The 14,610-nt window shown below is 38.1% G+C and overlaps 1 protein-coding gene across 3 annotated transcripts in view; it reads right to left on the bottom strand.

Annotated features, from left to right (window-relative positions):
- The window catches only part of Diaph1 (diaphanous related formin 1), a 127,011-nt gene that overhangs the window by 78,061 nt on the left and 34,340 nt on the right, over positions 1 to 14,610 (bottom strand). For 2 of the 3 annotated variants that reach the window (XM_004643857.2, XM_023704032.1), the window contains exons 2-13: positions 12,413 to 12,568; positions 10,534 to 10,635; positions 9,845 to 9,975; positions 9,563 to 9,649; positions 8,406 to 8,469; positions 6,568 to 6,707; positions 4,258 to 4,366; positions 3,695 to 3,805; positions 3,406 to 3,524; positions 2,634 to 2,750; positions 1,553 to 1,668; positions 323 to 387 (exon numbers count right to left, since the gene is read on the bottom strand). In XM_004643857.2, coding sequence (XP_004643914.1) covers positions 323 to 387; positions 1,553 to 1,668; positions 2,634 to 2,750; positions 3,406 to 3,524; positions 3,695 to 3,805; positions 4,258 to 4,366; positions 6,568 to 6,707; positions 8,406 to 8,469; positions 9,563 to 9,649; positions 9,845 to 9,975; positions 10,534 to 10,635; positions 12,413 to 12,568 — 1,317 coding nt within the window. Of the gene's footprint in view, positions 1 to 322; positions 388 to 1,552; positions 1,669 to 2,633; positions 2,751 to 3,405; positions 3,525 to 3,694; positions 3,806 to 4,257; positions 4,367 to 6,567; positions 6,708 to 8,405; positions 8,470 to 9,562; positions 9,650 to 9,844; positions 9,976 to 10,533; positions 10,636 to 12,412; positions 12,569 to 13,548; positions 13,576 to 14,610 lie in introns of all 3 variants that reach the window. The other variant, XM_004643858.2, reaches the window with a different exon arrangement.

The raw sequence follows: 14,610 nt of genomic DNA, 5'->3' as shown, positions 1-14,610 counted from the left end.
TGGGAGTGCCACCACCATTATATAAGTGTATTATATACATATGAGCATCATTTGCCTTTCTTATCCTGTTTTGTAGCCCAAGAACTATATGAGCCTATCTGTAACTCCTAATGTTTCCATATGTATTACTTTCTCTAATGACTAAACTATAGTGAAAAATATAGGAACTATCAAATGCTGAGTGTTTTCAAAATATCACAGACAAAAAGTCTTACCAAAAAAATAACTGTCAGACAAAAAAATTTTCAGTGGTGTTAAGAGATCAAGCCCAGGGCCTCGTGAATAGTTGGCAAGCTCTTTACCACTGATTTCTCATACACACCTTTTTTTCTAGCTCTGTAGCTTTGGCTTCAGATTTCTCCACTTTTGTTTTATCAATCATTTGATCTGAAAAAAAAAAAGTGAGTAAAGTTATCAGTTCTCTCAATCTTCTCATTCATAAGCCCTTCAATATACTGAACAAGAGTCTTTTGCCTTTATAGTTAGTTAGTTAGTTAGTTAGTTAGTTAGTTAGTTAGTTATTTTGGCGGAATCATGGATTGAACTCAGGCACTTGTGCTTACCAGGGAAGCATTTATTCCACTGAGCCATCTCCCCGGCCCCTTTGTGGCTATTTATATTGCCCTTCTCAATATTCTGTACTAGACCAAGAGATGGAACTTTCAGTTAACTTCAACCTATAATTTCTACATGCAAGGGAAGGCTACCACACTGGATAGCACTAATAATACCTATGAGTAATAGATATGACTATCTGGAGCCAGCAGGAGTCACAAATATATGCACTCCTTACTTAAGGACTGACTGGGTTCTGTTCTATAATTAGGTCAATTGAATTGGTGAACAAAAAAGGAATTGAATATAGTATGTAGATCACAATACTCAGAACAAATAAATGGTCAAAGGAACTCCAACTTGATGAGTTTCCTTTTATTTGCATAACTGTTACACGTAGTACTATAATATATAACAACATAAAACTACAGTATTATACGTTATAATCAGCAAAAATTACAACAAAACAAGACAATGAAGCTCTATAAACAAGACGTTCAGAACTATACAAAAAGTAAATTTTCCCATCTACATATCTGGATTCATGATAGTGCTATTGCTGAAACTCCACTTTCCAGGCAAACAGAAAACTGGGGGTTTAGCTCAGCGGCATAGTGTCTCCCTGGCAAGAGAGAGGTCCTGAGTTCAGTTCCTGGTACCAAAAGAAAAAGGACAGGTCATGAGTCCAAAGAGCATGCCTCAGTTGTATCTGAACAGTCATTAACCAGATGGGTCATTAATCAAGGAAGATTTGTAATAACTTAAGTTCCTACCAGAAGGTAATATGTAAGAAAGACCAGACCTTCAGATTTAAATAGAAATAAACTGAAGGACTATATATTCCTGTATTAGGGACTAGAAAGATTTTTTTTTAGATTTATGAAGAAATAAACTAAAGGAGTATACATGCCTATATCTGGGTCTGGAAAGGAGATAGTCCATTAGTGAAAGAAGCAATGAACATTTTGAGAAAATCACTAGAAGAATATAAGCTCACCAATTAATCCTTCAATATCAATCTGGAGGTGCCGGCACTTGAAGTCAGGATCAGCCCCATTCTTATGAAGAACTATCTGGGAAATGCATTCTTCAATCAACTTATAGTATTGTGGTCTATGGGAAAAAAAGATACGATTAATCAACGGGAAATCAAAACACAGTAAGTATTCAGAATCAAAATTTAACTCATTCTGCCAATAAAGGAGCTTAAGGATAAGCGTTCTGGAAAAGAATCTTTCGTGAAGTGAACAGAAGTACCATTGTCACGCTAAGAAATAATCTTCCACTCGTTCAACTTTTTTTTTTTTTTTTTTTTTTTTTTTTTTTTTTTTCTTTCTTTCTTTCTTTCTTTCTTTCTTTCTTTTTTTTTTTTTTTGGCAGAACCGGGGATTGAACTCAGGCCCTTGTGCTTGCCAGGGAAGCACTTATTCCACTGAGCCATCTCCCCAGCCCCTCTTTCAACTTCTGATGATTAGAACTTATACACTGGAGATGTAGCTCAGTGGAAGAGCATGTGCTTAGCTTACATGAGGCCCTTGGTTCAATCCTAGCACTACCACAAATAAAGAAAAATTTTGCCATTTGCTTCTTAGGGCCAAAATTTTCCCATCTACATATCTGGATTTGTGATAGTGCTACTGCTGAAACTCCACTTTCCAGGCAAACAGAAGACTGGGGGTCTAGCTCAGTGGCACAGAGCCTGCCTGGCAAGAAAGAAGTCCTAAGTTCAGTTCCTGGTACCAAAAGGGGAAAAAAAAAAAAAAAAAGAAAGAAAGAAATTTTTCAGGCAAGCAGAAAGAATTTTAAATTGTCACTTCCCTTTGTTATCCTCACCTCACTTACCTACTTAGTCCATTTTGGAGACAGGCATTTCACTATATACTCTAACCTCCATAGGAAACCTATTAGTTGGATTAAAAGAACAAATGACAATTTCCTTTGTATCTGTGACTAATGAACTCTAGACTATGGCCTTTGCCTTTTCTTTTACCCTCTATAAAAAACTGTTTAAGGATTCTGCACTCTTCATTCACATACGCTCAAACTCAAAGTTTCCCACAGGTGTACAGTCTTCTTACCTGGCCTCATAGTCATTTCGGACCAATAGGAGGTGCTGTAATATAGACAGGAAGTGTGGCTCTGCCTTGGAGTCCTTCACAGTATTTAAGAGAATTTGGAAGACTTCACTAAAGTCAGTGGAAAGAGGACCAGGCTAAGGAAAGAAAATGCTTAGAAACTATGTTTGATAGTGACTTACTCAACTCCAGAAGAAGCTAAGGAAAAGTAAGATGCCACCTCCACTCCCATGGTCATCCCTCTGTAAACATCACCAGCAACTTTAAGTTTCTTAGCTAAGTACCCTTGCAACACATGAATCACCCAACCTTTAGATCATAGGAATCTTTTTCTGAGTGTTCATTAAACACTTAGGTGTACTTTCCTACCATTTTCAACCTCTCAAAGGTCCTGTAATGACCACCCTAAGTAGACAGAGGATTCCCACTAATTAGTTTGAGGATAAGCAGTACACAGAAAGTAAAAGTATTAACTGCCTCAAAATCACTTCTCATGTATATTAAAAGGTAACCCAATTGGTCCCTCTGTCAGACCAGTTCGCTACTTCACAAGAAGCTAAACTATCATGTTCCAGGCAATTTTGATGGCTACCTCAGATTATGTTTATCAATTTCCTTGGTCAATGCTAATGTGAATAAAGCCAAAAGCAATAAGAAGACACATAAGCCTCAGGTTCTGCTCTGAGTCATTGTCTTCCACAGCATTCCATACAGGAGATTGTCATTCAGTGCAATCAATGCCTCATCTGTCCTAACCCAGTCAGCTAAAGGATATTCCATCTCCATACGAATGTCATCCAGCCGACCCCTTAGATCATAGGAATCTTCTTCTGAGTGTTCATCAAACACATTCAGCTGTACTTTCATATCATCATTTTCAATCTCTCGAAGGTCCTGTTAATGACCAAAGTAAAAGTTAGAGAACACAAAAGTGTAGTACATGGCTAGAAGCCCAAACCTTTCAACCTGGTTTTTACATAGCAAACTTGTTATCCCAGGGTTAACTGGGGATGTAAGAACTGGAAGGAACAGGCCAGACTGTCTAATGAAGTGTTACTGCTTACCTGCAACACCTGATGCAGTCCCAAGCGCATCAGTTCACTTCTGATGTGAACTCGGAAGTCAAGTTCTTCAGCTGGAGTGATGAGAGCATTGATCAGCTGTAGGCATCCCACCTAAAAAAGAAAATTTAGCAGCTGTTTCAATACTAACTCCTCCAGATGAAGACTCCATTCTCTTTACATGCATTCTGGGGGCTCTCAAATGAAACCAAAAGATAATAGCACAAAAACTATAGGAATGATTTTTCTACTACAGCAGTGAGACCTGGTTTGACCACAGGTCTGCAGAGCTCAGAACTGTAAATGATTCCAAGGATCTGACAGTACATGTTATTGTATGGTCCTGGTTTCCTAACATGCAGATAGATATTATGTTTTTTCCAATTTCATAATGAGAAAAATACTTCATTTTATCCCTTCTTAAACAAATGTTTAGTCATCTTTCCTTCACAATAAATTCTCAAATATAAAATAATTAATTCGATATGTTCTATTAGAAGGTCAAAAGAACTTAAGTCTTTCCATCTTGAATTGTTTTTGGGTCCAGTTTTGAGGTACACACGTGCCTTGACTGCAATGGAGGTCCCACTTTTTAACCCATCCAACAGAGGTTGGAAACGCTCCACTTCATCCATCTCAGCTCTTTCTGTCATTGCCTCCAAAACACGTTCATTCCTGCCCAAGAAAAAAGAAAAGGGAGGGTACAGTCTAGGTGCTCTAACAGGTATGTACAATAGGTACGTTACACAGACTAGTTAAGAAGTAGTAAGTTTTTTCTTTGGTTTTTTGAAACAAGCTTTATGTAGCCCAGGCTGATCTCTCAAGTGCAAGTGCTGAGATTATTGATGTGCGTCACCATACCTGGCTAGGAAACTGTATATTATCAATACTTCAGATTTCTCAAATTAGCCAGAGATTTAGCTCAGCAGCACAGCGCCTGCCTCGCAAGGGCAAGGCCCTGAGTTTGATTTCCGATACTAAAATGAAAAATTTCTCAAATTATTCTCTTAACGCCCATAGAACAATAGCCAGGATTTGCAACAACCTACAGAACTCTTCAGGAAAATATATTTCTAAGGACCATTTCTAGACTCTTACCTTTGGATATTAAATTAAGAACCCTATGCTATGAAATAATAATTTGGTTCAACTTTTTGAGAGGCATCTAATACTAATTGACTTTTAGTGCACACAACAGCTGACTTAACTCTAGTAACCTATCTATCTATAAATATACAAAGCTGAAAGTAGATACGTATAGAGATGTTTGTTGCATCACTTGTTTGTTTGTTTTTTTGCAGAACCAGGGATTGAACTCAGGCCCTTGCGCTTGCCAGGGAAGCGCTTATTCCACTCAGCCATCTCCCCAGCCCTGTTGCATCATTTGTAATAGTAAAAATTCTTGTTACATAGAGCAAGGGCCAAAATCTGCTAAAGTCTACATAGAAGTCTAGCAATGGAGAAAATGTTTAATGAACTATGGATCTATACTGCACACATATAAAATTATAAGTAGCCACTAAAGATAATGAGGTCAATCTCTAATGACAGGTAAAAAAACAACCATGATATGTTATTAAATGAAAAAGAAACAAGGTGAAAAGAATGAATCGATTGCTGAGAGTTTGAGGCCAGGCCCAGCTACAGTTTAAGGCTAGCCTGAGTTAAGAGTGAAACCCTGTCTCAAAAGGAAAAATCCCACAAAAACAAAAACAAAAAAATGGAATGAATGGTATGGTTTAGCTTCTGTTAAACCAGACTCCCCCCACACAAAAAAAAAAAAATCCACCTTATACATGTATTTGACTTTATAGGCAAACACGATTATTCCTTATACCTAAGATACTATATTTTGGCAGAATCTACTATATCCTTGACTCTAAGATAGAGTCAAGGAAATGCATTGTTTGTACTCAGAAAAACATCTATTGAGACTCTATCAAGCCACTAATAGTGGACATCTCTGTACAATAGCATTTGTTAGAGGCAGTTAAATTTTATTGTATGTATTTTTATACTGTTGTTTGAATTTTAGTGATAATGTTGTCTTACTTCTCAATTAAAGAACACAACAGTAAAAGCTTATCCTAGACAAAAGAAAAATCAGTGGAGATATAACGAGTAGCCTGTTCTACCTAAGACGATAGTGGTACACTCAGGATAGTCCCCATTACCTAGGAATTCTTCATGAATAAAGGCTCTCACCCACAGTGCTTGATGCCACATTTCAGATTTTACATTTTTTTGGACTTTAGAATATTTGCATATACATAATGAGTTATCTGGGGGATAAGATGCAAACTTAAACACAATTCATTTCTGTTTCAGACAGATCTTATACATATATGGTAATGGTAATTCATATAACATTTTAAATGATTTTGTACATAAATCAAAGTTTTGTAGTTATGTTTTCCACTTCAGTCATCATGATGGTGTGAAAAAGTTTCAATTTGGAGGATTTGGGGACTTCTATATTAGGGATGCTAATCTGTATTAAAATTCTTGGGCCAGTCAGATAGCTCAGCAGATTAAAGCACCTGCTTAGGCAAATGCAGCAGGGACCAGGTTCAATCCCAGCATGCTGTGCCAGCCCTGCCCCCAGGATGCACTGAGATGGCAACTGAGAATGGGAGTGGTGGCACACACCTGCAATCCCAGTGCTTGGGAGGCTGAAAACAGGAGAATCACTACAAGTCTGGTTTGTGTAGTAAGACTTTGTAGACCCTGTACTAAATACATTTAAAAAAAAAAAAAATTCTTAATGGTCTTACCTAGCTAATATTTAAGACCAGGAGGACATCTAAGCAATTCAATCTTCTAGACTAAAACAACACGGTAAGAATGAAAATGAAGAGAAAAAACTAATCACATACATGTCCTCTGGCTGTGGTAGGATACAGAGAGCAGAAAGCAGCTTAGCTGCATCAATCATCATGTTGGGAACTGCAGGATCCATAGCTCTGACCAGCAGTAGGATTCCTTCTTCTGCCTCCAACATAGTCTTGATGCCAAACTGTTAGGAAAAGAAGAAAGAATGGAGGTTTAAAGACAACAGCATCTAACCAGAGACAGCTTTACAGGTTTTTATAGGCTGAATGGTACACTTCTCAAATTCATACGTTATAGCTTAATCCCCATGACTTTGGAATGTGAACTTACTTGGAAATATAGTCGATGTAGGTGTGAAATAGTTAACTTACAATGAATTCACATTGGCATGCAGTATGGTCCCAGAAACCAGGAGAGAGGCATGAAACATATTCTTCCTCACAACCTTCATTTTTTTAATTTAACTTTTTTGGAACAGGGTCTCGCTATGCAGTTCAGACTCCTAGTGATCCTGTCTCAGCCTCCTCAGTGCTGGAATTAGAGGTGTGCGCCCACCACACCCAGTTTCAGGGCTGGCACAGCACTGCTGGGGTTCTAGGGCTCATTTGGCATGCAGTACCAGAAATCAAACGTGGTACCTTGTGCTTTCCGGGCAGGTGCTCAGATGGATGAGCTATCTCCCTAGCCCCCTCACAGCCATTAGAACCAACTCTGATAAAACCTACTCAGACTTCTCTTGAACTACTGCTATGGTTTGTGTCTATTTGTCCTCCCAAAGCCTCATGCAGTCATGGGGAGGACTTCTCGGTTTGTGATTAACTCATGATCCACTGGGATTATGGGTGTGAGTGCTGCTGGGATTATGGGTGTGAGTGCTGCACCTGGCCTGGGACAGATAGCCTGAATGCAACTGCAGGGAGACAGACTTGTGCTCTGTAGCCGTTGTTGCCATTATCCCTCCCTTTTGCTCTTTGCTCTCTGCAGCCACCATGAAAAGTTGCTCTGTGCCACGTGCCACTCTGCCTTGAAGCCAGCTATGTATGGACTAAAACTTTCAGTAACTGTGAGCTAAATAAACCTTTCCTTCCTTCATTTAGGTGTTGGGTATTTGTCCCAGCAACAAGAGAAGAGTAACTGAGACAACTACCCTTACAGAACTGTGAAACAATAAATTTCTGGTGTTTCAGATAACCAGTCTGTGGTATTCTAGTAAACTAACACAGAGGTAGAATACTTTTTTCAGTATGGATAACCAGAGATAAACATAGTAAAACAAATTTCTAGGAGACAAAATTCTACATCCTCAAGAATAAAAATCTTTTTTTATGTTTCTTTTTAATATTCCCCGCAAAGCCAATGAATTAAGTTAATTATAACAAAAGTAAACAGTGTGGGGCCGGGGAGATGGCTCAGTGGAATAAGCACTTCCCTGGCAAGCGCAAGGACCTGAGTTCAATCCCCGGTTCCACAAAAATAAAGTAAACAGTGAAGAAGGTAAATTTGTTCTCAAAGGCATAGAACTATGGGATCATTGTGTTTAAATAATCAACACACACAAACACACAAAAAGGTTCTAAAGGAGTAATAGTCTGGAGGGAAAAAACAAGCATGGAATACAGTTAGCGTTCCTAAAACTGTAAATACAGATCACAAAATTTAAAACTTAGCAAATGCATGTAAAGAAAAAGAAAGAAAATTGAGCCTACTATTGGAAATAAGTCAGAACTAGGGAAAATATCTACAGAAGAACATACATGTAGCAATGAAGAATAATTACAGCACTAAAAACAAAGCTAAACATCTTGAACTCTTATTTGAAGTCTACCAACAAAAATATAGTGAGTCCAGATAGAGAACAGAATGAGAATGGCAAAAATCTCACCTTGTTGTTCATGAAAGCTTTCAAGCAGCGAATAACCTCATGCTGGTTCCGGCTATCATAGCTTCTGCAAGTAGAAGACTTAATTAAGTAAACTCCCTTTATTCTGCACTGCTTCGCAGCTGACTTTTCAATCTTGCAAACAAGGACTGTAGGAAGACCCTCAACTTGTAGATGGGTAAAGTCTACCACACAGCAATTGACTTAGAAACGCTGAACAAAAACAGCCGACAAGATATCCCCACCAAAGGCCTTTGACAACCCTCTTGTAATCCAATAATTTAGTGTTACTTTAAAACCCTGTCCTTTAACTTCCTCTAAGCTCTTAAGTGCTAAATTCTATTAGAATAACACCCAATCTATTACTGTTTGCTATTAAATCTGAGAGGGCACATGCAGGAGGTCCAGGCCCTGCAATGTTCTGGTCTGAAAGACTCTAGAAAGCTGAGAAAGTCACCCTAGCTCTGCCTATCTTCAAAATAACCTAAGTACAAGGTATTCCCAGAATTATTCCAACTCTGAGGCATGCAGTAGAAATAGTCCCAAAATGATTAAGTATATTCTAACACTTTCAAATGTGATTTGACCCAGACTAGATCAACAGGCAGCTATGGATGAAATCAGGTTCCCATTTCCAGCCTGACATAGAAGCCTAGAAGGCTAATCTTATGCGGTATATACCAAATGTTATTTACTATGAAATCTAAATTCCTCTTCCCTTTTCTGTGTCTATAATCATCATTCACTCTCTGGTCACCCTAAAATAAACCCCATTCTCAGCTAACAGCATACTCCCTTAGTTTATCACTTTACATTTATTCTTCTGGAGACAGCATCTCACTATATATTACTGAATAACCTGAAATTCAAAATCATTCTCCTGCCTCAGCCTCCTCCTGAGTGCTGGGATTACAGGTGTGAGTCACCACGCCTGACTACAGTAAACTGTCAGTATTTCCTTTTTTTTTTTTTTTTAACTTGATTTTTTTTTTTTTTTTTTTTTTTTGCAGAACCGGGGATTGAACTCAGGCCCTTGCACTTGCCAGGGAAGCGCTTATTCCACTGAGCCATCTCCCCAGCCCCAGTATTTCCTTTACAGCAAAGAGTCAAGCCCCCTACAGCCCTCCACCAAGAAGATGCAGAGATCTGGAATTCCTTACCCAGGACTCTCTTCTTTTTCATCATGAAGTCGCTTGAGAATATCTAATAAAGAAGCAAGGCCTTCAGCACCAAATGTTTGCACCCAACTGTAGGGAACAGGAAAACAATGTAATTTCATATCAATAATTATTATTTATTTTGTATGTATGTATGTATAGTTTATATGGCAACTCTATTCCCAATCCAGACCATTCTCATGCTTCCCTGGTACCTCTGATCTTAAATCACCACTGAATTTCAACACTAGATTCCTACTTATGTTACCTCTTTAGAGCCCGCACCTGACAGGGTTGTTGTTGAGAGAGACACGAAGGGACTCCAAGCAGCTGAGCAGAGGCATATCCCGCAAGCCTGACCTCAACTCCTGAATGTACATCATGGCAGACCTAGAACTCTCCTTTTGGCTCATGCCCTACAAAGGAAACATGTAGAGAAATTAATAAACATTAGGTCCAATCATGAAATGGAAACTAATATTTAATTAATTAATTAATTAATTAATTTTAATTAATTTATTTTATTTTTTTATAAAAAAAATTATTTTTATTTTATTTTATTTGAACCAGGCTTTTGCTGTATGATTCAGGCTGGGCTTGAATGTAATATGTAGCACAGGTTGGCCTTGAACTTGAGGTGATCCTCCTGCCTCAGCTTCCAAGTGCAGGATTGTAGGCATGTGCCACCATACCCAGCTACAGTTAATTGTTAATAATACCAGGGCAGACATCCACTATAAAGATCATTAAACTACACGAGACTCAAGAATGCTCATCCCACTCCCCATATGTCATGAAATTTAAGTCACACAAAAACTACTTAAGAATGATAACTCAGTTATTAGAATAGAAAATTGGTAGGTTAATATAATGGAGTGACGCAGACATAACACATTACACAAAGTTGGCCAAATAAACAAGCCCAAGATAAGGGCACAGTCCCCCATGTCAAGGGTACCTGCCCTAGGACTCACAGCCTTGGAGGTGTGTAAGTACTGGGACACCATCTCCCTCTTGATGATAATGTCCTTCTCCCTCAAAGGTTGTTGTTTCTCCTCATTCAGATTCATATCCAGCTAGGAGACGGCGGGGGGGGGGAGGGGGGACAAAATTATCTTGAATTCCTTAAAATTTTTAGTGTTTTTTTTACAGAACACTTAGTGATAAATTCAGCATAGTAAATAACTAATGCATAGATATTTATTGATTCCTAAAGTTATTACAGCTGACCAAAATTTCTCAGAGATAAATGTGGCTAACACTTTAGTATAAATCCCTATAGATACTGCATGTGTGCGGGCATATGTACCCGTGTGTACACACGCATTTCTAAGGGTTAAACCCAGAGCTTCATGTGAGTTAACTATACACACTGCCACTGAACTACTTCATCAGCCCACTGCAGACATTTTTACACATATAAACTTTTAAGAAATACTGAGTCAATATAAACAATTTCTTTTGTATCACTGAAAGAAAACCACATGCAATTTTTGTTTTGTTTTGTGACACTTGGGATTGAACTCAGGGATGCTGAGCTATATCCTCAACTCTTTTTATTATGAGACCAGGTCTGCTAAGTTGCCCAGGCTGGCCTTGAATTTATGATTCTACTGTCTTAGTCTCCTAGATACCTGGAATTATAGGCATCTGATACCATGCCCAGCTCATACACTATTTTTTTTGCATTGAGAATGGATTATAAATATCTCTTCAGGCTGAAGGATTGGATAACTGATGCCATCCAAATACCAGTAAAATCTGCAACAACTATAGGTGCTAAGCACATTACTTGGTTATCTCAATATGTTCTCCTCACTCAGCATTTTTCACTGAGGATAGGAAAGTCAGTCACACGTCAGTACACTTCATAATTCAACTGACTTAAGACACAATATTCAACAGTCTTCTAGTGATTCGACATCAGCATTCTCTTTTCTGATTCACCACTAAACAGAAGACCTTGGGGAAAAGCCTTTCTATTTCTCAGTTTCTTCCTCTTCATACCCACAGAATTCACTGTGAATGCTTCATTACTTAACCTACTCTGGCTTAAGCCAAAGGTGATCTCTAGAATACTATAAGAATCGGTCCCACTCATACCATGTCTTTGTGAATGAAGTATTACTGAACAGAAGAACATTAACAAAATGATCAGTAATCAGATGTTTGTAAGCTTCACAGATTATAATCCTGTGGACTGGCACTTATTTATGCAGTCCCTTGTTTATGGTTTCAACATTTAAAAGTTTCACATTAAGCCTAGAATTTTTTCTAATAAAGGGCTAATGAAGGAGAGCTGTGCATTTATTTTTTTTTATTTTTTTTTATAATTTTTTTTTAAATATTTATTTATTCATTTATTTAGTGTGTGTGTGGCCAGCTCAGTCCAACAGGGGGCGGGGGCTGGCTGGCATGTGGTGCTGGGGGATTGAACCGCGGTCCCTGTGCTTTGTTTAGCTTAGCTTGTTCTAAGTAGGTGCTTTAGACCACCGAGCCATCTCACCAGCCCCTAATTTTTTTTTTAAATGTATTTAGTACAGGGTGTGCAGGGTCTTACTATACAGATTGGACTCGTAGTGATCCTCCTGTTTTTAGCCTCCCAAGTGCTGAGATTACAGGTGCATGCCACCACACCCAATCTTAATTGCCATCTCACTGTGCCCGGAGGCGTGGCCAGCAAAGCACCAGGGATGAAACCTAGTCCCTGCTGCATCTGCCTAAGCAGGCCCTTTAATCCACTAAGCTATCTGGCCAGTCCTGAGCTGTGCATTTAAAAGAGAAAATGGCCAAAGCACCATGCCTATAAATTCATTTTCAGGAAGAAACCATATTTTGTGGTGGGAAACTTACCAGCATCTGCTCAAAGAGGGCTAAAACTTGCTCATCTGAAATATCTTGCAATGACTGTGCTGTGGGATCATCCCCATATGATGCAGAAGAATTTCTATGAGCAGAATTGGGCTTTTCTTTCTCCTTCTTAATTCTCATGCTTGTAAATCTCTCCAGCTGTGAAAGAAAAAAGTATTAGCAATGAGCCATCTTTACTTACAAAACAGACTACACATCAAATAACCAATCCCTTAACCTCTTCTGCATGCATGGTTCCTTTGGTTCAAGAGCAGTTCAAAACTTCTCACATGAAAGAAGAAATCAGTCTTCCACACATCTAATTTAGCACATTGACTGTATACTTTCACGTATCTTTTAAAGACAAGACAACTGAACCACCAGGATTTCAGTCTCTAAAAATATAGCTTTGTTCTTGATCTCGTCTTTCTCATTTTGAAGCTGTCTAGCAACATAGAACTGCATATATGTACAAACCTATCTCAATAAAATGCCCTTAGAGTCCTTATAATAGATACCTAATAATAAATGTAGCCAGGCCCTCAGAGGTTCCCTCCCAGAAGTAAGTATGACCACAGATTTTAAGATGTCATGTAAGATAAGCAAATGCCTTAAACCTAGAACCATTCCCTTTCTCCTTTTTGTACCTTCCATGGCACCTGGGTTATGAAGGTAGTAAAAGCTTAACACATTCTTCAGAGTCCCCTTTGTATAACAACTATCTAATCAGCAAAGAATATGATGTATTTCAGAGGTATATATACTATCTCTCTACCAATCAAACAGTAATTAACTTTTCCTCAAATTTCAAGTACAGATGCTAAAATTAAAATGAGATACCTATAAACTACAGTTTACCAGCCAAACCCATTTGAAAATAACAGTAACTCTGGAAGTATTGTAGTGCTTCAGTGATGAGTGGCATTCAGACTGCAAGACAATTTTGTAAGTTAATGAAGGTACCAGGGAAATGCATGCAATGGATTAACCACAAAGAGTTAGGGAAAGGCCTTAGTGCTCTCAGACAAGATCACCTAGCACCATTACAAGCTAAAGAAAGTTAATGCAGTGGACACTGGTCAATGTTACAGTGTAAGAAATGAGCTAGAACATGCACATGCAAAACAAAAATTCCTTACCTCATCTGCCATGAGCCGCTTCAAAGTCTAGGAAACACGAAAAGGAGGGAGAAGAAAGATCAATGAAATGCTAAGAAATGCCTGAAACCCAGGTGGGTTGAAAAAAAAAAAAAGAAAAAGAAAATAAATGAAATGATCAAGCTACTCTCTACAAAGTGAAAGATTTCTGCCTATTGTTTAGCATATTCCTTCAGGAAAGGGGGAGGAAGTTGAAGGCCACTAGTTTAAGACTCAAAAATAAATGAATAAATAGCAAGAAACTGAACAAATCCTAAATTCAACAAATAAAATTTTGAAATGTGCACAACTTTATTAAGTAAACAAAGAAATGAAAATTAAAATCACAGTGGGACGTAATTTTGCACTCTTAAATTTGGCAAAATCTGTCAGATCTCTGGTTATAGAGTAACATGAGTTCTTGCAAACTGCTGTGGTCAGTTGGGAAAATAAAATGGCATTACCTAGTAAAGTTAAATGTGTGTATATACAAAACATATCAGTTTCTACATATCTACCTTGCTAAACAAGCACATATGTAGCAGCATATATGGAATGTGTGTTCATGGTCATGCCATAACAACAAAAATAGAACAATCCAAATAATCATCCAGGGAAGAATGGACAAATAAACTAGTATAGGATATAATGGAAAATAATTACGTAAAGAAAGTGAATAAATTCTAACTACTCATAAACAATAACACTAAATTATTTTTCATAAACACTGAGGTTAAAAATACATAGGTCTGCAAGGGCCCGAGTTCAATCCCTGGTTCCACAAAAAAAAAAAAAAAAACCAAAACACAAAAACATAGGTCTGTATTATATGATTTAAGGACACAAAGGAATGATTACCACAAATGTCAACACAATGCTTACTTGGGATGAGTGGAAAAACTATGAAGGGGAAGGGTCAATGTAAGCTTTTGAAGTGCTTCTTAACATGGGTGGTGATTACATGGCCATTCAGCTTATAATTACTGTGTTTTGGGCTGGGAAGATAGATCAGAGGCCTAAGTGTCTGCCTGGCAAGCACAAGGTCCTAAGTTCGATCCCTGGTAC

Source organism: Octodon degus, unplaced genomic scaffold (genome assembly GCF_000260255.1).
Source record: "Octodon degus isolate 3935 unplaced genomic scaffold, OctDeg1.0 scaffold00185, whole genome shotgun sequence".
NCBI lineage: Eukaryota > Metazoa > Chordata > Mammalia > Rodentia > Octodontidae > Octodon > Octodon degus.
Note: the sequence above shows the minus strand (reverse complement) of the source record. Positions and strands in the feature narration are given on the sequence as shown.